The sequence below is a fragment of the Colletotrichum gloeosporioides genome, assembly GCF_011800055.1.
Source record: "Colletotrichum gloeosporioides strain Lc1 chromosome Unknown consensus_117, whole genome shotgun sequence".
NCBI lineage: Eukaryota > Fungi > Ascomycota > Sordariomycetes > Glomerellales > Glomerellaceae > Colletotrichum > Colletotrichum gloeosporioides.
The window spans coordinates 574273-598173 of record NW_025544762.1 but is presented as its reverse complement, the minus strand read 5'-3'; the positions used below and the strand labels follow the sequence as shown (position 1 = coordinate 598173).

The 23901-nt window shown below is 54.5% G+C and overlaps 4 protein-coding genes across 4 annotated transcripts; 2 read left to right on the top strand and 2 right to left on the bottom strand.

Annotated features, from left to right (window-relative positions):
* Window positions 1-760: 760 nt before the first annotated feature.
* GCG54_00009146 (putative MFS-type transporter C16A3.17c) lies at window positions 761-2606 on the bottom strand (the record flags this gene model as incomplete). The annotated part of the gene is made up of 2 exons (XM_045409095.1): window positions 761-2372; window positions 2419-2606. 2 exons carry the CDS (start codon window positions 2604-2606, stop codon window positions 761-763), a joined length of 1800 nt encoding a protein of 599 aa, XP_045256340.1.
* A 4221-nt stretch (window positions 2607-6827) lies between these two features.
* Window positions 6828-14335, top strand: GCG54_00009145 (Reducing polyketide synthase FUB1; the record flags this gene model as incomplete). Its single annotated transcript, XM_045409094.1, has 11 exons — window positions 6828-7016; window positions 7088-7144; window positions 7203-7290; window positions 7339-7404; window positions 7454-7656; window positions 7704-7944; window positions 7998-8347; window positions 8404-9887; window positions 9936-12838; window positions 12892-13502; window positions 13589-14335. 11 exons carry the CDS (start codon window positions 6828-6830, stop codon window positions 14333-14335), a joined length of 6939 nt encoding a protein of 2312 aa, XP_045256339.1.
* A 2254-nt stretch (window positions 14336-16589) lies between these two features.
* GCG54_00009144 (putative ATP-dependent helicase C23E6.02) lies at window positions 16590-20459 on the top strand (the record flags this gene model as incomplete). Its single annotated transcript, XM_045409093.1, has 4 exons — window positions 16590-16923; window positions 17166-17439; window positions 17518-18310; window positions 18366-20459. The coding sequence occupies 4 exons, from the start codon at window positions 16590-16592 to the stop codon at window positions 20457-20459; spliced, it is 3495 nt and encodes a 1164-aa protein (XP_045256338.1).
* Window positions 20460-21359: 900 nt separating this feature from the next.
* Window positions 21360-23399, bottom strand: GCG54_00009143 (Mediator of RNA polymerase II transcription subunit 17; the record flags this gene model as incomplete). Its single annotated transcript, XM_045409092.1, has 2 exons — window positions 21360-23067; window positions 23122-23399. 2 exons carry the CDS (start codon window positions 23397-23399, stop codon window positions 21360-21362), a joined length of 1986 nt encoding a protein of 661 aa, XP_045256337.1.
* Window positions 23400-23901: the final 502 nt, after the last annotated feature.

The window sequence follows — 23901 nt, the reverse complement described above, 5'->3', positions numbered from 1 at the left end:
GCTGCTACAGCCGCCAAAGACACAGAGTGACCTCGGAAAGGCATCATCTAACCCCCCCGGCCTTCTCACCTTGTCATGATGCACAGATCATCGGCCAAAGAACCACGAGCAACCAAAGGAATTGCCTTGCCGACAGACATATTGTCTCGGCCCCCATCGACTTCTCTTTCCTCCCGGATCAGATGGGCATTGCCACCAATCACTACCTGTCAGACGTGACTGCTCCTTCTGTCTTGGCTGCCTCGACGCACGAGAATCAGACATCGGGAACGTTGTTTCAGCGGAAGACTTCCGCATAGCAGAGACATTGGTGTGGTTCAGTCTTACGTCAAGATTTTCTTTCTCTGTGCTGTTTCAAATCCCGAGTCTGGACCTGCAAGATACGTCGCAAAGTTCAGCCGCAACAGGCACACATCTCTGGTAAACACACACCGCGACGAACGGATTTTGTGCACGAATCGATTGTAAGAGCCTCGTCACTTGCGAGCCTCCTTGAAGGTGGAAAAACTAATCTACATGGGTGGGTGTTCCTCGACCATAATGTTGGTAGAAGCCTCCAAGAAACAACGGTCAACTCGCCCCTGAAATGCGTAGGGTAAAACATGAATGACAAATGACCACCCTGAGCCCCCCGTTGGAAAACCGATACACCTTGATGATGCCCTTTTGACTCCCTGAAAAAAGAGATCCTGGCTTGTTTCCTTTTCCCTGAAATTGGTTATCCCGATGAAAGTAGATAATCCACGAACGATGAGAAAGCTTAGGCCGGATTGCTGCAGCCCGGACGAGCCGTACGCACGCTGCCCATGTCGCTCAGCTCCGTTCCATCGCGGTCTTCCTGTTGGCTTGTCTTAAAAGCACGCTGGGCGTCGGCAAGAGCGTTGATGGATCTCGGCTTTTTCTCGAAAGAGCAGATGGCTGCAAGCAGCATGGCGCCGCAAACGCTGGTCAAGAAGATGATCTGGTCTTTGAATGCGACCGCGTAAACCTCCTGAATACGACGTTGAAGTTCCGGGGTGAAGTGAACGGAGGCCGTGGGAGTCGAATGCATTGTGTCGAGCTGCGACGAGTTCAGAATGTGGACGAGCGAGTCGATGCGGTTGTGGAAAAGGACGGTGCAAACAGCCACCCCGATACAACTGCCCAGCACGCGAGCTTGAGCAATAAGTCCTTGAGCAACAGCCTTGTCCTCCTCGACAGCAGCGACGATAGTTGAGGCACCGAAGGACACTCCAACCCCAAGTCCAACAATGAGAGTGAATCCGTACGCGGGCACGAAAGACGAATCGACATTAGCGAGCGACAGCATGAGCCCAATTCCTAGCAGTTGCGTAATCGATGCCGCAACCATGAGGTAGGACGTGTGATTGAACTTGCGGCAGATCGCACCAGCCAGGAAGGATCCAACAGCAGTGCCTGATAGCATGGGAAGGAGGTGAACTCCAGCACTGAGGGGAGTTGCGTGTTGCAAGACCTGCATGCGTTCGGGAATGGCAACTGTCAAGACAACGTAAGGGGCTCCGGTCAGGAAGGCGACGATGAGACCGCAGATGTAGGGGCGGCGGTGGGCGAGAGCGGCGGTAAAAACAGGCTCCATGTGGACGCATCGGATGTGGTTGTGGTGTTCGCAGTACTTCTTGTTAAGGAAGGTCTCCCAGCCAACGAAAATAATCCAGCAAAAACCAGAGGCGCAGAAAGCCGCGATGATTTGGACACTGTTCCACTCGTAGACCCGAGAGCCGCCCCTCTCGATAGCGAAAACGAGGGTGATGGAGGCAACAAGGAGGCTCATCATGCCGACGAGGTCAACCCTCATAAAAGCACGCAACGAGAAGATATGGTGCGCGCGCCGCTCGGCCGGGAAGAACAGCATGACACAGGTGCTAGCGAATAAGCCGATGGGTAGATTAATACCGAAAATCCAGCGCCAGCTAACCTTGGAGGTGATGGCTCCTCCTAGAACCGGACCCAAAAGGAAAGCGAGGGCGAGAGTAATACCAATTAAAGCTCCCATGTGACTCGGGTTCTTGGCAGGGCCATGCTCGAGGAGGCAGATTTGAGCGAGACTGTAGAGACCGGCACCTCCAATGCCCTTCAAAGCGCGGAAGACGATCAGGGATGTCATGCTCCAAGCGGCGGTGCAGCCAGTTGAGCAGAGTAGAAAGATGGTCCAGCTGACAAAGAGGATGAGCTTTCGGCCGTAGATGTCGCTTAGCTTGGAAACACCGACGGAGCACCCCATGTATGTAAGAAGATAGGCGAGAAGAATCCAAGAGGCGTTGGCGTGGTCTTGAAACTCCTCAGAGATGCTCATGAGAGATGTGGCGATGACGGACGTATCCAGAGTCGAGATGAACAGACCCAGGAGGATACTACGCAATTAGCTTGTATCGTCGGAAGGGAAGCATGATCTTTTACCTGAAGACCAGAAGAACACCATGGACCTTTTCCGAAAGACGCGGCTTGCGTTGGGGACCACCCTGGACCTGGGGAGGATCAGGATTGGCGGCGGCGAATCCAGCAGTGTCGCCCAGGGATGGGTTGGGGTATGAGAGAGGCTGGGCGATTCGCTCGTTGGACGCGGCAGGTTGCCGAGGGGCTTCCATGGTGAATGACGATGAGCTCGATCGACCGAAGACGCGGAGGTTTCAATTATTTCGGCAAGGAGTGCGAGAGGCAACGGCAGTATCTCAATCTCTTCCTCGAAAGAACTTGGAGCACGTCTTCGATCCTTGCTGTCGCGGAGTATGGCTTGCAGAGACGCAAGATGGGGGATCCGAGAAGGAGAGGAAGGGAATTGAATTGATGGTAACCTGTTGGAGGATGAAAGGAGGGAAGGAAGAATTGTAGATTGGGTGTGGGAAGTGAGGGGGAATGGTTGAGGCAGAAGAAGTAGCAGGGATGAAAATTTGGAAAGGGCTTGACTGGACACAATGGGGAAGGGCAGCTCTGGGGCTTCACAACACAACTTCTTGCCCAACCAACCCTAAATCAGATCTGGAGGAAGCAATCAAAAGGGCAACAACAGAAGAGACTTGCCCTCGCCAGTAAGAAGTAATTCTTTTGAGGAAAGTGAAGGCGGAGCCTCAGTGTTGCTTATGCTGATAGGTCCACGGTCACCTGGCGGATGTAAGAATGATGTCGTGGTGAAGCTTCCTTCAAGGCGAGAGCATATGTGAGCACACTCCTGCCCCTGGCTGAACGTGGCAGACAAGACAGAGTGAAGAGGGAGGGAGACACACACAACTGCACATCTGTTGGCCTGGGACAGCGGCCATAGTGCATTACATATAATGATGGAAGCCCTCTCGAAAGCGGGCAGGATCCTCAATGCATCTACCCAGAATGCCCAAGACACCTACTTTCCAGAGCAATGCTAGCAGCACTTGTCGCCAGCCTGAGCTTGAAATCTTCTCTGACAGTTTCACCCAGGCGAAGACACGGATGATGACGGGTGCTGTGCAATGTTGGACAAAGTCTTAGGGTGTCAAGACTTAACGAAGGCCATAAAGGGTCCCTTTCTGTACCTTGCATCCACCTGTACCGACTGCACAACTCAGGACAAGACGTCAGTCTTCTACCAAGTCTGCAGCCGAGATGTCAAGGGAAGTCCAAAGGCACCTTGCCAGTTCTCTGGGGACATTGTGCTTGTACCAGTAGATTCGCCAAATCTGACAGTGTTGGTTTCTCAGATATGGTATCGTCGCCACCATGCAGCCAAGGACACCTCCCGTTGTCGTACCACCCCGAGACCCTTCACTGGCTGAGGCCATGGCTGTCGTAAGTGAGCCACTCAGGTGAGCTGAGGAAGTTGGGGGCATCTTATAACAAGCGACACTGTTTTACCCCGGCTCAGGAGAGCCGGCTCTGCAGGAAATTGACTGGCTGTATATTGTTGCTGCTGCGAACCGACCGTGTCACCTCGTGCCTCCTCAGCTTTCTGGTCTGAGAGGCACGAGCGAGGCGGGGTGACGAAACTCCTGCTGGATCGGTGTACCTCCAAATGCCACCACGCTCTGGTGCCCTATGCGTCAAACCCCTACTTGGGACGTTGTGCCGTGAGATGCCTCGTGGTTGAGTAGCCATCATCCCGAGACCTGATCCGCAAAGGCGCCACAGGACCTTCAAGAATGTAGCTTGCGAACGATCATATTCAGGAATGCAGAGTAGAAGTCGAGATGGGATAAAATGAACGAGATTTCCTCGGCTTTGTAGGGTATGAAAACAAAGGCCATTGAGCCTGAATCTTGTGCGACTTCGCGTTGAATTCCCCTAATGGTCCGGAGAAGCGCGGGAGAAGTGATGCTTGCTGGAGATCGGAGCCGGAGAAGCGGCAAGTCCAAGCGTCTTTTCATAGGATAAAATGGTGTGTGCCACAGGCCAGTGAAGGGCACACCTCTTCATCTCGACTTCTCAGGTGTTGTACCTCATGCTGTGTCACCCGAAGTCGTTCGTCTTGGCATTCGACTGGTCACCTTTCAACATGAAGCCAGTGCCATTTCCAGCTCGGGTTCAGTTCTTTCCCACTATAGGTTCCACAGGCGAGATATGCTGGCGTTCTGTGGCTGGAAAGGGGATGAAGCTGGCTGCGACCAACCTCCTGTAAAGGTCAGGATGAACTGAAGGAGGCACGGACCAAAGACACTGTGTGTGAAGTCGGATCGGATCAAGTTTGGACCGAAATATACTGACTTCTCTTTACTACATGCAAGGGGGCATCGGGCCACCAACTTCGTCTTAACCCTCTTAGGTCAACTGAACGAAACACACCAGTTTTGGCCAAGAATATCTGGAATGCAACCTCTTTAACATGAACTTCAAATATTCCTGCTCCAGCGACATATCAGCAGATCCAAATCCGCTGCTCCGGTGGTTATGCCGTTTTCGACGACGTTTGATGTCCGGTCTGCCCGCTCTGTCAGACGATTGGTTTGCAATCATGTCTCAATAAGGGTTCCTGCATGTACCATGCCTGCACATCGACCAACATCAAAGATGCCGCCTCTTCAAGAGCGGATTGCCTCTGGTTTGAAGTCACGCTCCACGACAACGTCAAGTTAGCTTCGGATCAGAAGCTTGGATTTGGATGGTGGTGGGTTACAGCGGCCTGGGGGCGAGGCGGACGAGACTTGCTTCGAATGCAGTCGTTCCACATACGGCCAAATCCAAATTGTGCTCTACGACCCCATGCTTTCGATACCGGCGGACTGCTCTGCCACAAGGCACGGTCATCAAGTGAAGCCATAAGTCCTTGCCGACCCGTTGAAGAGGAGCCTCCATCTCGGGGACGGAAGGATTGGTATTTTTAGGGGGGCAGTGCTTCTCGCGGATGAAGAGCAAACTACTGTGGTATTTCAGGAGTCAATCACGGGACCCTCTGGATGTGCCTGGGGCGTTCCATGTGTCCTCGGCCCGAGACTGAACTGTGGAACTGGAGATTTGGGACCTCTCTCTGATACAACCCGCAGCTACCATGACGACGTGAACTCTAACAGTCGTGATGGCAGGAATGCTGACCTTTGGCAACCCAGTTGCTCAGGTCATACTGTCTGACGTCCCATCCCTCGAAAACGTGGGATGATTGGCAGCCCAGCACCGTGGCAAAGCGTACCAGAGTCGTGATATCGACACTGACTCGGGACCCCCTTTCCGGACCTGGCTACCTCCCTCAGTGGTCGTGCTACAAACGCTCTTCATGATCTGGGGTGCCTTGAGATGGAGGATTCATCACCGCCCCATACGCCCGAGATTGAAACTGCCATGGGCTGTGAAGTTGACAACACCAGCGAGCTAGTGTTCCTGGTACATTTTGTTTGAGAAATACGGTGAAGAGGACGTTCCGAGGCACCATCCCGACCAAAATATGGGGATATCTGCAAGTTGAGCCCTAGCTGCCGCAACGTAGAACAAAGTTTCTGTCACCTTCATACTGTTCCCAGCGGCCCCCAACGGCCCTATGTCAGAGGGCTGATTGCATGTCAAAGCTGACTGCGCCTCCACCTTATTCTATTCCAAGCTCCTCCCGACATCTTTGAGGTCATCGTCATCCAAGGTGTCGTTCATGCGCTAGATTCTTATAGCCTTCGATGAACTTTTGGTAATTGCCTTCCATGATCACGGGCCAAGGGGCCATGTCATAGATCAGTTCTCAAAAGACGTTTGGCATACTTATACCCACCTGGCAGCCCTTCATTCACGATCTTTGAACAAAGAACAAGGCCTACAATGACAGCCGGATCTACATGAAGGCGGGCTTTTGCACATACTGCTGGTCATCTACACCCCACCAAAAGAGTTGCGTTTACCCAAAGGGGCAGCTTTTCGGGTCCAAGAAGCCTGAGCGGTGACTAGAAGAGCATTTACCCTCGGGAGAACACTGCTGCTTCTCTGTGAATAGGAGGGCTGCATTTGGTGGCGGCTTCCTGAAGTGTTGACCACGATCGGAGCGGCCCATTCACCCTCACATTCACTTCACCTCCTCACCTCACCTCACGTCGACACTAGCCCTTTTCGTCAGGGCACCCGCCCTCCTCCTTCACCTTGGTCTGTTTACTTTCAGATCGAGAGAAAAGTCTTCTCCATCCCAACTCTTCTGAAAACTTTTCATCCTTCCTCATCTTCTCTCCCTCCTGGACACCTCCATCTCCCTCTTCCTGCGTCCTCTCCCCTCTCAGAGCACTCTACACAACAGGAAGAGCGCTTCTTTCGCACAAAGATCATTGTACAAACGCATTCTTTTCCTTGTTCATTGTTTCTGATTGCACAATCGTTTCTTTCACGATAACCCGTCCGAGTCCCGGTCGATTACGCGATCTGATCGTGTCGGGATGGACAAAAACGAGAAGATGGAGGACATTGCCATCATTGGCATGGCCTGCCGCTTCCCCGGCGACGCCACGACGCCCGAGAAGCTCTGGCAGATGATGGTCAACAAGGAGTCTGCTTGGTCCGAATTCCCCAAGGATCGTCTCAACATTGACGGATACTATCATCCGAGCGGCGATCGTCAAGGCAGCGTACGTATCTGACAATTTCACCCCATATTCCATCATCTGATCGTGCGAGATGGCTGACTGAGTACTTCCAGATTTCGTTCAAGGGCGCGCATTTCATCAAGAATGACGTAGCTGCATTTGACGCGTCGGTAAGTGCTGGGAAGGTCACGCTGGCTATTTGGTCGCGTTTCTGACTTTGTGATCCAGTTCTTCTCGATCATGGCCGAAGACGCAAAGGCGATCGACCCCCAGCAGCGCTTCCTCCTCGAGGTATCCTACGAGGCACTTGAAAATGGTATGTCGCCTCTTCCGTCCTAAGAAAATCCTACTTAACATGTCCCAGCTGGTCTTCGAACCGAGGATCTCAAAGGCAGCCCTACGGCTGTCTACGTCGGCTCTTTCGTCAAAGGTATGTTCTTGCTGCGGTCCTTGTCTCACTCAATTCTAACACTCCCTAGACTACGAGCAGATCTGTCTGCGTGACATGGACTGGCAGCCCCAGTATGCCGCGACTGGCACCGGAAATGCCATCATGGCCAACCGTGTCTCTTACACCTATGATTTCAAGGGCCCGAGCATGACTCTCGACACCGGCTGCAGCGGTAGTTTGGTCGCGGTTCATCTGGCTGCGCAAGCCCTTCGCACTGGCGATTGCGATCTGGTAAGTTTTCCGATGGAGAAGTCGCACTGCGCATGCTAACGTTTTAGGCTCTCGCTGCTGGCGCTGGCTTGATTCTTACTCCGAACACCATGATGCCTATGACAGCTCTCAACTTCCTCAGCCCCGATGGCAAGTGTTTTGCTTTCGACTCCCGCGCCAATGGCTATGGTCGTGGAGAGGGTATTGGCTTCGTCGTCTTGAAGAAGATGTCTCATGCCCTCAGAGATAATGATACCATCCGAGCCGTTATTCGCGGCACCCACGTCAACCAAGATGGTCTTACTACAGGTAAGTCACGGCATATGATCCAAGTACAACTGGTGCTCTAACTACAACCACAGGCATCACGCTTCCCAGCAAGGAGGCCCAGGTCGCCAACATCCGCAGTCTTTACTCAAAGTACAACCTTGAGATGCAGCAGACCGCCTTTGTCGAGTGTCACGGCACCGGAACCCAGGCCGGAGATTTCAGAGAGCTCAGCGCCATCTCAGAGACACTTGCTGCCGACAGGCCCAAGGATAAGCCCATCTTTGTGGGTTCTGTCAAGACGAACATTGGCCATTTGGAGGGTGCTGCAGGAGTCGCTGGCCTGATCAAGGGTGTCTTGCTCACCGAGAAGGGACAGATCCCTCCCAACATCAACTTCGAAAAGGGAAATCCCAATATCGACTTCGAGAACTGGAAGGTGAAGGTAAATTTCGGGATCACTCCGTGCCCTTGAAGTCGATGCTGACATTGTCATTTCAGGTGCCCACCGATCTTACCAACTGGCCTGTCGACGGCCCTCGCCAAGTCAGTGTGAACTGCTTTGGCTTTGGCGGTACGAACGCTCATGCTGTTCTTGATGAGCCCTCGCGTTACTTTTCCGCTCGCAAGATCCTGGGAAACCACAACTCTACCATTGATGCTGATTCTAACCTTCAATCCACCCCTGATGCTGCCAGTAGCCCTCAGCTCTTCGTTTTCTCGTCAAACGAGCGCCCGGGTGTTTCACGCGTCATGAGCACGCACGCTCAACACATCGGCTGTATTCCCAAGCTGCCTCAGTCTGTTGCCAACGACTATGCCTACACGCTTGCTTGCCGCCGCTCCGTCATGGAGTGGAAGGGCTTTGTTGTTGCAAATGGTCAATCCGAGTTGATCAAGAAGCTTGACGCCAGAAAGGACCAAGATCACATTCGATCGAACCGCGACAGCAAGCTCAAGATTGCATTCATCTTCTGTGGACAGGGCGCCCAGTGGCCTCAGATGGGACGCGAGCTCATGTCTTTCGGTCCATTCAAGGCCAGTCTCGAGGCTGCCGCTGCTTACATCAAGACTCTCGGCAGCGACTTCGACCTCATCGAGGAGATTACGAAGGACAAGCAGGAGTCACGCATCCAAGAGCCTCAGATCTCGCAACCTGCAACGACCGCCATCCAGGTAGCGCTTGTCGATCTGCTCCGTTCTTTCAGCATCGCCCCCAACAGCGTCGTCGGCCACTCTTCTGGCGAGATCGCGGCAGCATACGCGTCTTCTTGCATTGATTCGGAGACTGCCTGGGCGTTGGCCTACCACCGTGGCTACAGCGCTTCACTCCTTCAGACTAACGCGCCTCAGATCAAGGGCAAGATGTGCGCCGTGAGAATGTCTTGCGAAGAAGCTCAGCGCTACCTTGAGAATAAAGCTCAGCGCAGAGATCTCGGCATTGCCTGCGTGAACAGCCCGACCTCAGTGACGATCTCTGGCAGTGCCGGAGACATTGATTGGTTGCGAGATGAGTTGAAGAAATGCCAGGTTCTCTGCAAGATCCTGGATGTCGACATTGCTTACCATTCCCGCCACATGAAGCTGGTTGAGGAGGACTACAAAGAGCTCATCAAGCACACTCGCACGAGTGATTCTCCTACCGGAGTCCAATTTTTTTCATCGGTCCAAGGTCGTCTTGTCCAGGGCAGTTCTCTCGGATACTCGTACTGGGCAGAGAACCTGGTTTCCCCTGTTCAATTCGTCGAAGCTGTCAAATCTTTGATGGAGTCTGATCATCAGCCGGACCTGCTCATTGAGCTCAGTCCCCATGGCACTCTTGAGTCGGCCCTTTCTGAGATCATCGACGCGCACAGTCACAAAATCAAGCCGGCGTACTTGCCAGTTATGCGTCGCTTGAAGGATGCTTCTGTCACGGCTCTCGAGGCTATCGGCGGTGTTTGGGCGCGGGGGTACCCGGTTGACATGCTGAGTGTAATATCAAAGTAAGTCATTTGTGATCATCTTTTCTGGGCCGAGCTAACCTTTTTCAGGGGCAACACCACGGGTTCTTACAAGACGCTCGTCAATCTTCCTTCATACCCTTGGAATCACCAGAAGCAGTTTTGGCACGAGTCCCACACCTGCACTGAGCATCGATTCCGCAACTTTGGCCGCGAAGACCTCATCGGAGCTCCCTCGCCTGACGCCACCACGTTCGAGCCTCGCTGGAGAGGATTCTTCCGCATTGCTGAAAACCCCTGGGTGCAAGACCACCGAGTCCAGAAGACCATAGTATACCCAGCTGCGGGAATGGTGACCATGGCCCTCCAGGCTGCCAGCCAATTGTCGATGGACATGACCGATGTGCTTGGCTTCCAAGTCACCAACTTGCGGATCGAGCGAGCCATGATCATCCCGTCCACCGCCTTCGGACTCGAGTACTCGCTCAACCTGAAGCAGATTTCAACGAAGCCTGAAGCCGAATCGGAGTGGGAGTTTTCCATCTACTCGAAGCAGGAACAGGGCGCCTGGATTCGACACGCTGAGGGTCATGTCAAGATTCGACGAAGCACCACTGCGTCTCCTCTTTTTACAGGCGGCAGCAAGGAGAAGTACTCGGAGGTTCAGGCGCTGAGCGACAAGTCGCTTCCGCCGCGTCAGCTGTACGAGATCCTGGATGTCGTGGGTCTGAACTACGGTCCCTGCTTCCAGAACGTCGTTTCCATCTCGACCTACCGCAACTCGTGCATCAGCAAGGTCCGAGTCCCGGACACAAAATCCAAGATGCCCTGCAACTTTGAGTATGCCCACGTCATTCACCCAGCAACCCTTGACTCGATGTTTCAGACGCTCTTCGCCATCGACAGTAAGCCCATGGTCCCGTCCATGATTGACAGCATCTTTGTGGCCGCCAACATCTCGCGCGATATCGGTTACGAATTCACGGGATACGCGACGGCCGAGAGATCTGGTCTTCGTGACGCCAAGGGATCCATCACCATGGTCTCTGGCCAGGACGGCTGGGACTCACCTTCTGTCGTTGTCGAAGGCTTGCACCTCACAGCTCTCGCGACTCCTTCGATCGAGGATGGCGGCTTCATCCCCAACCACCGCAATCTATGCTCCGAGATCGTCTGGAAGGAGAATTACGTGACGTCTACCACTGAAGACTTCGACCACATGCTTTCCCTTGCGACGCACAAGTACCCCTCTCTCGCAGTTCTGCAGTGCGGCGGTAACGAGCAACTGGCCAAGCACGTCTTGGAGGTTTTGTCTGAAGGCGGCGCCCCCCGCGTATCTCGCTACACTGTCCTTGATGGTTCAACATTGTCTGCCCTGCAGAAGAAATGTGAGCATTCCTTAGCATTGAATGTCTTGGAGCAGCGCAACTGGCCCGGCGACAAGGAGAAGTTTCCCAAGTACAACATTGTCATCACCGCCAAAGAGTCAGAGATTGACCAGACCGATGCATTCAAACTTCTTGTTCCCGAGGGTTTGCTCCTCAACGAAGTCTCGCAACCCGCTTGCGATGAGGGAACGGACAACTTGGATGAACTCGTTCCGCCAGTAGATGCCCATCATCTCCGCGCTACGTACGAGCTTGAGGCCGACGATGCCATGAGCCCGTGGGTAATCGAGCAGCACTTCGAAGCGCGCTTCTTTGTCGACGAAGTCGATATGGCTTCGGCGGGCGAGGTTGTCATCATTGTCCCCGACGCTGCTGTTCTACACATTGTAAGTCTCGTCAACGCTCTTGTCCGGCTCTTCCTCGACAAAGGCTTCATTGTCAGCGTTAGCACTTTGTCTAATGTCAGCGCTCTTGGCGGCAAGAACTGCATCTCTCTTCTTGAGGTCTGCGACAAGTTTGTGTACAATTGGACTGAGGAGCAGTTCAACGCTTTCCACAAGCTGCAGAAGATGGCCAAGAGTGTCTTGTGGGTTACTCGTGCCGCGAACCGTCATCCTACGGATCCTCGCAACGCGCCCATCATTGCCCTTGCTCGAACGATCTTGTCCGAGGACCCCCAGAAGACTATTGTCACTCTTGATCTGGACGCAGACACCTCCGCCGACTCGGCTTCGCTGCCGCACGCCATCTGGACCATTGCAGAGTCGATTTTGACCAAGTGCCAAGAGGCTGAATTCGCCGAGGAAGACGGCAAGCTCTATATCCCGAGACTCATGCCTCTGAAGGCGTTGAACAAGTTGATCGAGAGCGATTCGCGCATCCAACTAGAGAACGTTCAGATTTTTGACCCGTCTGCTGTCAAGACTTCTTACGAAATGGTCATCTCCAAGCCTGGTATCGCCGCCGACAGCTTCCACTTCGTGGAGAACCGCTTCACGTCGCCTCTCGGCCATGACGAAGTCGAGATCAGAACCGTGAGCGCCTCTTTGTCTAGCGACGACCTCCAGACTGCGATGGGTCGCACCACCGAAGTCAAGCTTGGTCTCGATGTCATAGGTGTTGTCACCAGAGTTGGATCCGCCGTGAAAGACTACCATCGCGGCAAGCAGGTCATGGCCATCGTTCCCGGTGCCTTCAAGTCGGTCCATCGCGTTGATCAGAAGCTTGTCAAGTCTGTGCCGCTCCCCTTCGAGCTTTGTCAGTTCACTCCAAGTGGCTTCATTGCTGCCTCCTACGCTCTGCAGACCATCGGTCGCCTGTCTTCGAAGAAGAAGGTTCTCATTCAAGCTGGCGCCAGCGCGTATGGTCAAGCCGCTCTGCGGATTGCGAGCTATATTGGCGCTGAGATCTTTACGACAGTTCTCAATGATACTTCGGGTGACCAGCGAAAGACTCTTCGAGACGCCCACGGCGTGGCTGATGACCACATTCTGGATGCTAGCTCAGAATCGTTCGTTGCTGATGTTCTTGCCACTGGCAAGGTGGATGTCGTCTACAACCCCACCCAAGAGCACATCATGGTGAACGCCAAGTGCGTTAAAGCCTGTAAGTCAAGTCTCAATCGCTATTTGTGTCCATCAAAGCTAACAAATTAATAGCGGGATGCATCATTCAGCTCGCGGACAAGACAGGATCGGCTGTCCAAGCCCCTGTCTCGACTACCACGTACGTCAAGCTCGACCTGAGTGTACTCCTCGAGGAAGACCCCGAGCTCGTCATGGAACTCTTCCAGCACGTCGACCAGCTCATGCCGAAGCGCATGCCAAAGACCTCCAGCCTCCAGTGCGACCCCGTCCGCCGCTTCGACATGTCCGACTTCGAGAGCGCCTTCAAGAACATGGAGAAGGAGCCTTACCTCGGCCTAACCGTGATGGAAGCCAAGCCCGATATCTGTGTTCTCGTGGCCAAGGAGATGCACACCAAGTCGCTTGCTTCAGTCATCGAGCCCGACGGCACGTACGTTCTCGCAGGCGGTCTTGGAGGTCTTGGACGCAGCATTGCCAAGCTTCTTGCAGACAATGGCGCGAAGAGGCTGGTGTTCCTGTCGCGTTCCGGCGGTGGACCTGATGCTGAGGCTTTTCTGAAGAGCCTGAAGGGTGTTCATGCTCGTTCTATTGCGGTGGATATCATGGATACGGATGCTCTGAAGAGTCTCGTGCCCGAGCTTGGAAAGGTTTCTGGTGTTGTTCAGTGTGCTGCTGTTCTTCAGGTATATCCTCATCTCTCCTCCTCGTTCTGCCCCCTCGTCATCGTACCTGCTCGCTGTCTTTCGCCATTCACTAACATCGACCATAGGACGCTCTGTTCGAGAAGATGAACCACGCCGACTGGACCACTGCCTTTGGACCCAAGGCCGTTGGCGCCTCCAACCTCGTCGACGTCTTCGGCACCGACCCCTCCTCGCCCTCGCCCGCCCCCGCTCCCTGGTTCTTATTCCTCTCCTCCGCCTCTGGAATAATCGGAAACCGCGGCCAAGCCAACTACGCCGCCGCCAACGCTGTCCAGGATGCTCTCGCCCACAGTGTCTCGCGCGCCTCGTCCCTCGACCTGGGCCCTGTCCTCGAGGCGGGGATGCTGGTCGGGGACGAGGAGACCCTGGGAAAGCTCCGGGGCGCCGGCTTCTACGGCATCCGCCACGACGACTTTATAGAGATGGTCTCCCGCGCCATCACCGGCGAGGTCGTCCCCGGCGTCCGCACGCCCTCCCAGATCGTCTCTGGCGTCGGCACCGGCGGCCTCATCCGCCAGAACAACCCCGGCGACCCCTTCTGGTCCCGCACCGCCATGTACTCGTACATGAACACCGTCGACATTCCGGTAACCGCGCCGGACGACAACGCCGGACAGGGCCCTGGCGAGGATGACGTGAAGAGAATGCTGGCCTCGTGCGGCGGACGGGAGGAGGCGGCGGTCATCATCACCGCTGGCCTGGTCCAGCTCTTGGCGAAGGCGATGAGCCTCCTCCCGGAGGAGATTGATCCGGAGAAGGCGCCCAGCGCGTACGGCGTCGACTCCCTCGTTGCCGTTGGTATCAGGAATTAGATATTCCGCAACGCCGGGGGAGTCGACGCCTCGGTCTTCGAGATCCTCGGGGAGACGTCAATCAAGGGACTGGCTGGTGTTGTTGCAGACCGCGGAAAGTGGTGAATACGGGGTTGAATGCGGACGTAATGGCAAGGAAGGACAGTGTGGATAGACGGGGAGATCGTACATGACCAGGCCGCGTATAGGCGACGTCTTTAATAACATTGATTCACATATGGCTTCTCTTGGTGATCTGGCTATGTCGTGATGTTCCTTTTGATGCCTCATCCAGGAGTAAGACGACGTCTTAATTACATTGCGTTTCATTCACAAATGAGACCTACTCTACGTCGTGATGTTCATCTGATGCCTCTGTAATCACGATTCTCCAAACCAATCCCGAAACTGGCAGTCGCTCCTAGCCCTGTCATATATGGGGATTATCGACTAATGACACCCTTTATCTGTTTGGGCTGAATACATTACCGCAAGGATCACTACTTCAACATTTGGAGCGTACATACTTTCTAGGCCGGAAGACCCTGGTGGTGTCGGCTATCGCTCCTAGTCAATTTTATCCTTGCCCCTACTTGAGTCTAAAAAGTACGCAGCCAATGATCAGTCCGAAGGGACCTGACCCGTGCCAAAATGCAAGATCACTTTCGGCAGGGTTGATTTCACGAATGATTGGGTGACCAACGGCCTCTCACACCGTCGGCCGGCCAAGCCCGACTCAGCATGCCAACTAATGGGAATGAGGCTCTGGGTTGGCGAGTGAGAAGAGGCGACGTAAGGGGAAAGGAAAGCGGCAGAGATTTATGACCAGTCAGGAATGGCACGGCGGCCCAGCCGTCGCATGCCTCACTCAAGTCGACTTTTTCTTCCCTTTCCGTGAGACGGGGAAGAGTCGTGGCACCAGCAGTTTTCGGTTGCGGCTTGGGGCTGACTGCGGGCAGCCGGGTTGTTGAGACATACGTAAGGTATGCCTTGAGAGAAATACGGAACTTTGGAATGCGCAGGATTGCAATTCTACTTTTTCCGATGATGATGATGAAGGCGACCTTGATACCTTGCCGTAACCAAGGTAGGAGGCTGAAGCGGGCTTGTCAGTAGCATGCAAATAAAAAGTGTACTTCTCAGAGCAGTCAAATCGAATGGGATGAACCGCAGCCTCATTGAAGGCAAAATTTGAGGAGGAGGTGCCTGGCCTCACCTGGCTGGGGGAAAGACAAGCGGGACCACGGCGCAGTGCGGCAGCACATTGGCGACACCGAAGGACTGCTTTGGGATGGAAGGTTCGGGACGGCAGGTGCTGGCTGCATCATGAACTGCATAGATGAATGGAAGGACGGATGAACGAACTATCAAAACACCGGAAAGTACCAGGCGAGGCTCTATTGAGGCATTGCGGTGCATGATGGTCAGTGTCGACCGAGCCTGCCTCAACTGAGTCCCATCCCTGCAAAATTGACGAAGTACTTTCCAAACGCAGGCAGCGACCGGGGAGGTGGGGCCGCCTTCACCGTCCACCGGGCACAGTAAGTACCTACCCAAGTGCCTGAGATGCGGTTGCCACAGTACCAAAAGTAAACCACGCGCCCCCAATTAACGCGTCGCGCCTGCCCTCCAACATGACATCAATTAAAAAAAGGCACTACTGATAAGATAAGGCGGCAAGCGCACTTGTCTACCTCCCCGGGTGAGGTAAGGAAAGGTGAGGTAGGTACCTACCAACGGCCCAGGATCAGGGTCCTTCCATGGGCATCTTCAGCGATCACGAAGTCGATAAGGCAAAAAGAACCTCGCCTTTTTTTCCTCGTCGTCGCACTTACCAAAAGAACATCCCCCACATCACAGCTTAGGACAACGACGGTTTGGGGTTGCCTGGCAGGCACGATCCGACAACTCCCTCCGTCTTCTTCTGTGCACCTTCCTCTCGTCGCTCTTTCCATCCGTCATCTCTCTTCGCCATTTCCGTCCGTTGGTCGCCCCTCCTTTTTTTCTTCCGTCCACCTCTTCTGCCAGCGCCTATTTATTACCCTTCCACATCGGCAAGCCACCGTCTAGGTTTTGAAGGTACCGCTTGGGACAATACTTGGCGATTGCAGACAATCCCACAGCCTGCAGCGCAACCTCAGTTTCTGGACCAACAGATGTTGCAGCACCGCGCCACCCCAAAGTACACCTACACCTGGCTGCCTTCTGCAGGTCGCCTCATTTGACACTGCCCGCACACCACTGCGTCCGCTTCTGCGCGACCGGGACGACAAAAATGGCTGACGGCCCCGTCGCTGCCACCGACGAGGCTCTTCGCGCCGCTGCCGAAGAGCTTCTCGAAGCCCAAGACGAACACGACTTTGAACTCGCCATCGCCCACTCCCTCGAAGACGGTCCCGACGACGCCCATACAAGCCCCGCAGAGAAGAAGGAAGCTTGGAAGAAGGTCGAAGCTTCGCAGAAAAAGGTCGAGGATAAGAAGCGACAGAAGCAAAGCTTGGAGAAGTCTTTACAGGCGGCCAAGAAAGCGGCCGAGAACGCACGCAACCCTTCGAGCAAGAAGAACGGCAAGATGGATACGTTCCCGATCGATATCAACGGCTGGGGAGGTATGTGTTTCTCTTGTTTTTCAATCTGCTCTCGGACATACCTGTCATCACCGCACTGGTTGCCGTCGCGATGTAGGCAACTGTCTCGGAGAGGGCCTGTTTCACTTCATTCTTGCTAGCTCGGAAACCTCTGCTTCGCATCCGAAGCCATCGTCACTTCACATTGTGTCAGGTCTCCTTCATGGCCAATCCCTTCTATTCTTTCGCGATATATAAGAACTTCACAGACTGACTTGCTGTAGCCACATATCCGTATAGGCCGCCGAATGCCGCCAGCTCCTCGACGGTTCAAAGCATTCCGAGGACCCCTTGGGACATGGGCAGCTCAGGTTATGCACAGCCTTCCCCTGCTGGCAGCTCCTTGACCCCGCAGTTTTTCGGCAACGATGGTGGTAGATCTACGCCCTCCAACAACAAGAGATCGCATGGCTCTACCTCGTTCGACTTTTCTAGTCAGGGCCGCAACAAGGCTCCGCGCACTAACGATGCGTCGGCGGACGTCATCGACCTTACGGGGTAAGTGGTCATCTCAGTCTAGCATCAAGGATGAGAATACAGACCGTGAAGGAGGAAGACAAGGCTAACAAATGCCAGGGACGATGACTCGATCAACGCATCCGTCTCGCGCTCGAGACAGCAATACCACCAGCAAAGACACCAACGGCCCTCAGCGGCGAGCAGCTGGCAGGGTGGCCCAGCAGAGATGTTGTCTGGTGGCTCGGCGTTCGGATCAAGCCCCATTCCCCCCGACTTGGACTTTCAGTCCGGCTTTGACCAGTTTACGAGCCAGTATTTGAACGGCTTCCCTGACGCGGGCCCGGCGTACAATCAGATGAATAACTTTGCAGGGTCTTCATCTCGAGCAAGCGCTAGACCCAATCCCGGCTTCGATTCCATGCCCTCCATGCCCGGAGCCTTCATCTCAGATGAGGAGGAGGATTATGAAAGCCCCTTCGTTTCTGCCAGCCAGTACCTCCGCGGACAAAGCCACCCTTACCAGCCCGCTCTCAGCACCGCTGAAGCCATCAGTAGAACTAGGAATTTCAACTTCATGGATCTGACTGACGGGTCGGGGAATCCCCTGGATGCTCGTGTTGCGTCAATCATGCAGGATATCCACGACGACCCTCGTAGATCCCGAGAAGAGGTCGAGGCGCTCTTGAAAAACGTGCACGCAGGCATGGACATCCCCGAGGAGGATCGCGAGGGAACACCGGATGCCATGAGATATCCTCTCTACGCTCACCAGAGAGTTGCTCTCACTTGGATGAAGCGTCAGGAGAACGGAACCAATAAGGGAGGCATTCTTGCCGACGACATGGGCCTGGGAAAAACGATCTCTGTCCTGTCCTTGCTGGTATCTCACAAGGCAGAGTCCGGCCCTAAAGTATGTGCTCGTCTTTTGATCTGAACTCTTCACCCTGCTGACCTGATTCCAATAGACGACCCTCATCGTGGCCCCACTCTCTCTCATTCGGCAGTGGGAAGAGGAGATCAAGAAGAAGATCAAGTCGGACGATGCTCTTACGGTTTTTGTATTCCACAACCAGCAAAGAATGAAGGCTACGGAGCTGATGAAGTTCGATGTCGTCTTGACTACTTACGGAACTTTGGTGTCTGACAAGAAGAAGCTGGCAAATTGGTGGAAGGATCTGAACGGGCGCCAGGCCAACACCAAGACGGACCCTAGTCTCGCCAACGCAGTATCCTTCTTCCACCCCAACCATTCAAAATTCTACCGTGTGGTTCTGGACGAGAGTCAGATGATCAAGAACCACAAGGCGCAGTCATCCAACGCGGCTGCTGCGCTGCAAAGCAAGTACCGCTGGTGCCTGTCAGGAACTCCGATGATGAATGGCGTCGACGAACTCTACTCACTTTACAACTTCCTCAAGATCAAGCCGTACTGCGAGTGGACGGCGTTCCGAAGGGCATTCGGGGTACTCTTTGGCAAGAAAGGCGACCCCAAGGCCCAGGCGATGCGCAACCTCCAAGTCCTCCTCAAGGCAACACTCTTGCGACGCACAAAGACCTCCGAGATTGACGGAAAGCCCATCTTGCAGCTGCCCGAGAAGAAAGAGGAGGTTGTGTACGCCGAGTTGGACGAAGACGAGCGCCAGTACTACACGGATCTGGAGACCAAGTCCCAAGTGCAGATCAACAAATATCTTCGCAAGGGTACTCTTGGCAAGCATTACTCACACGTCCTTGTGCTGCTGCTTCGTCTGCGCCAGACTTGCTGCCACCCTCACCTTCTTCTTGACTCGGATGAGGCGGTTCCTGACGTAGATGATGGGATGCTGGAGCGCGTGAAGCAACTTTCTCATGCAGTCGTTGTTCGACTCACTGAGAAGTCTCGCGCTCTCGATAACGCCAACGCCGACGCTATTGACGAAGGCTTTGAGTGCCCCATCTGCTATGACATAATGCCGGATCCTACCATTCCCCTTCCGTGTGGTCATGAGCTTTGCGCTGGCTGTCTGAAGCAGCACGTTGACAACGCCAGACGCGACAACATTCGGAACGGTGAGGAAAACGGCCACGTTAAGTGCGCTGTCTGCAGAGGCCCGCTCGATCCGCAAAACATCATCACCTTCTCAGCGTTCAAGAAGGTTCACATGGCTGATGAAAACAGCGGAAGTTCGGAAGAGGGTGAAGAGTCTGACGGCTCTGTTTGGAGCGACGACGAAGAAGATGAAGACGACGAGGACGCCGAGGACGCCGACAAGAACGGCAACCTCAAAGACTTTGTCGTCGGCGACGACATCTACGATAAGATTAGTGATGATGATGACGATAGCTCGTCCGCCGGCCCACATGCCACTCCGGAGCCGAAGCGCAAGGCGTCTAAGAAGAAGGGCAAGAAGAAGATTACATCTCCTAGTAAGGAGGACAAGAAGAGACTGAAGAAGATCAAGGGTACCATGTTGCACTCTCTCCGCAAAGATGCCAAGAAGAACGCTACTGCCTGGCGAGATTACACCAAGTACCTCAGCCACCACTGGCTCAGCTCGGCCAAGGCAAGGGCTTGCATGGATCTTCTGCGCCGGATTCAGGAGACTGGCGAGAAGACCATTGTGTTCTCTCAATGGACCATGTTGCTGGATCTTCTCGAGGTGGCCATGAAGAAGGACGGCCTGAACATTAAGCATTGTCGCTACACGGGCGAGATGACCATGGCCCAGCGCGACAACGCCGCTTTCGATTTCACGACTGACCCTAGAATCAAGGTCATGCTGGTCTCGCTGCGAGCTGGAAATGCTGGTCTCAACCTCGTTGCCGCTTCCAACGTCGTGATCATGGATCCGTTCTGGAACCCCTACATTGAGATGCAGGCTATTGACCGCGCACATCGCATAGGTCAACAGAAGCCCGTCAAGGTCTACCGCATCCTGACCCAGCAGACGGTCGAGGACCGTATTGTGCAGCTTCAAGAGAAGAAGCGCGAGACCGTTGATGCTGCTTTAGATGAGCGCGAGGGTGCCAAGTTGGCCGGCCTGAGCTTGACGGAACTGCGTTTCCTGTTCAACCTCTAAGCAAACACCCGCAGCGCACCATGCCACACGCAAGAACCGTGTTCACGCAGTATCCGACAAAATTCGCTTTCCGCCCATCCTGTTCGCGCTATAAGCGCCGTCTCTTATTCCTTGGTACCGTATCTGGAGTCCGGCAGAGGAGAAAAAGGCCATGTTTATGGAATGTCACCTGGGAGGTTCACGATTCTTACGACTTTTTTTCGTCATTTGCATTACTACATGGGCTTGGCTGGCATAGGAAGGAATGGGAAGGCGGTCATACAGGAGACGCTTCACAGCGGGATACCAGGTAGATCAGATAGAGATCAATTGCTAAAAAGACCTTTCAGAATGCAATATGTGGGCGCAAAAGGTCCAGTGATGGTGCCGTCAAAAGTCACAAAACACATTTACACTAATAGCGGGCGCTCATGAATCGAGAGCTCTTGGCGAAGGTAACTCTGTTTTATTTTACTACTGCGGGATCTAGCAGCGCGATGTAAAGATGTTCTGACGATGTGTCAGGTGTTATACAAACCGTCCATGTAACGCCTGCTTCATCGCATTATTTGTCTATGGAAACTATCCTCCCAACAGTGACTGTGGGAGGAGAGCACCGCTGTGGAAAACGGAGAGACAGAGGCAGAAAAAAACCCAAACTTTTATCAACGCCTTAAGCTATTCCAGATGGTCGGCGATTCTGGCTAGCATCTTATACAAACCCTGAGAGGTGTAAGGCCAGTCCCACAGGTAGCCCTCAGGTGAGGGTAAGGAGTGATCCTCTGCCAAAGGCGAGGAACGATTCTCTGCCAAAGGTGACGGGCTGCCCCCTGCTGAGGTTGAGGAGTAGTCTTCTAGTGGGGGTAGGCGATAGTCCTCCGGTAAGGGTGAGTAGTCTTCTGGTGAAGTAGCCATGGCCGCCTAGGCCGCAGAAGTGGCCAGGTCGCTGGACTGGACGACGGCATTGACGATGTGCGGGATCTGCATGGGCTCCGCGGGGCCGTAGGGGGACCACTTCCAGCGCTGTATCTTGGACTTTTGGTCCGCGGTGCGCCAGGCCGCACCGACGTTGAGGATCGGTCTCTCATCGGCGTCCTCGAGGATGTCGAAGCGAACCTCGCGGTTTTCGGTGTCGATGTCCCTGATGGCGGTGCCGCGGATGGATTTGATCCACTCCGGGCGGGCGGATTCTGAGGGCGACGGAGCTTGGGGAGGGGGGATGAGGGACATGGACCAGTCTGTCAGTGCGTGGGTCGCTGCGTCGGTGAGGTAGTCCTTCAGGGCGGAGAAGCTCGGGTAGGGGTCGCGGGAGGGCGGATAGGAACCCTGGAGGGTATTGGGCGCAGGTTCTGGATTAGGCGGCTCGGCGGCGTTTGGAAGCAGCTGGACTTGGAATTGGGTTGTTGTCAGGGGCGTAAGGAAGGTGCGGCCACGGATCTGCAGGCGGCACGTGGCGTTCAGGATGAGCTCGAGTTGAAAATCGGCTGGGGCGGTTGTAATCTGGTTGGCGAGGGCTTGAGACGCGCTGGGGCGGACGGAGGAGCCGCCTGAGCTGTTTCGTAGATCTGCTGTCGGATAGGGCGGGGTGTTAAGAATGAAAATGGCAGCGCTAACGCCGGCCTGGCGGAAGACATTGGTGAGGTCGCCGGAGAAGCGTGTGACTTGTTCTATCGCGCGGTCATGAAGTATCTTGGCCACGATGGGGCGGAGAAGGTGATATTGGTTTTGCGTCTGGTTGCGCCGCTGGTGAGGCGGTGTCGGTCGTAAGCGTTGAAGTTCATTAAGTCTATGAGCGTGACTGAGAAAGATGTGCAGGCTCAGGTGTGTCGCTTCTGCAAGTATGTTGTCGGGGTGGTCCTCGGCCTTATTGGCGATGTCTTCGAGGTTTTCAAGTTCGAGGGTGAGGCTTGGGCCGGAGGCTGGATTGAATGTGATGGCGGAATGGCTCGCGCGGACACCGTAGGAAGCGAGTGAATGCGCTTCACGGTGCAGTTCGTGCCAAAGCTCCTGGGCAAAAATGGTGTTGCGCGCTTCGAGAACGCGGTCTTGAAGCAGGGCAGTATCTGGCACGGATGTGCCGAAAGCGAGACGACCTGTTGTCTTGCCTGATCTGCCGATTGTGACGCCGAGACGTTGGCAGCCAGCGCCAACCCTACCATGTTGAAGCATCGCCGAACCGTCATCACCACGCCGTAAAGGGGCAAGACTGCTATTCCTGAACTCGGGTGACGCTTCTGAGAATCCGAACCTCACGCCCAGCGTTTGCTTCTCCGCCGGCAATCTGCACATTGACCACCCAGCCTGGCGCACCGCCAGGATCTCTCCCCAGTAATTTTCTTCGCGCTCAACCTCCTTGCTCAAGTGGCTAGCTGCCTTATCCGCCGATTCCTTGGTGGTATTGATATCGATCAGGGCCCAGCCTAGTGAGACGTCGCGGTTGTCCTTTGCTTTCTCGGCGTCGCGCTGTTTCTGCTCGTCGTTGTCTTCGCGCTTGGCGATCCCAAGGCTGCCGATGCCTACCCAGTCTCGCAGCTGGGCTGAAAGGGTAGTACCGGCTTGGGCAGGGCTCTCTTTCGAGAGAAGTAATGAGATGAAATCGAGTGCCATGAGCGCGGAGTTGTTCGCGGCACTGTAAAACGGTTGTCAGCACAAAATCTTCCAGGCAAAGAGTAGACCGACGCACTCGATATTTCTCAGCACTTCATTGCGCGCGGCGTTGGCGTCGGCTGGCTCCTCCTCGTCCTCGTTACCGTCCGCCATGGCAGTGTCCTCCTCCTCCTTAACGTCGGCGACACCATTCTTGCGGTCCTCAATCTCTTGCTTCAGGCTTTCTTCCGTGACGTTGCGAAAGCCGCGCTCTGTTTGTACGCGCGCGATGAATTCGGCAAGGTTCTTAGGCTTGCGACCGCCTGTCGGGGTTGGTTGCAGGGAGGAGAAGGGCATTGAGCTGCCCGACGCCATGGTGGGCAGTTTCTCGGTTGATTGATCGGAGATGGTCGGCTCGGTATGTCGTGTACGGAGGGATCAGGTCAGGTTTTGCGTGCTAGCATGTTGCATCAAGGTTGCTAGAATTGGTGAGGCTGTCTTGCAAGGCTGTAGTTGACTGTTGGAAGTCGCTACGGATTGGCTGGGGTGACCGTGATGGCCGTAGCTCCACAGAGCTTCTGGCCAATCAATTGGGCAGGTCCTCGGTCAGGCGCGCCTTCATACCGGCGCCTCACCGAATCAGGTATCGATAAGACCAAACCGAACATGGGAATATCATCAAGGCTTTCATCCCGTCGACGAGATTTTCGTATCAACTTAGCAAGCAGGCTGGATAACACAGAGATTCAGGGTAGAATACCTCGCCGCCAGATCCGCGTTGGTGGGCTATGGCGTGAAAGGTGAAAGCTGGCACTCGGCGGCATTGTGGGAAGGCTTCAACTGCTAGACGATTGGATATTGGATATCATGACTTGTG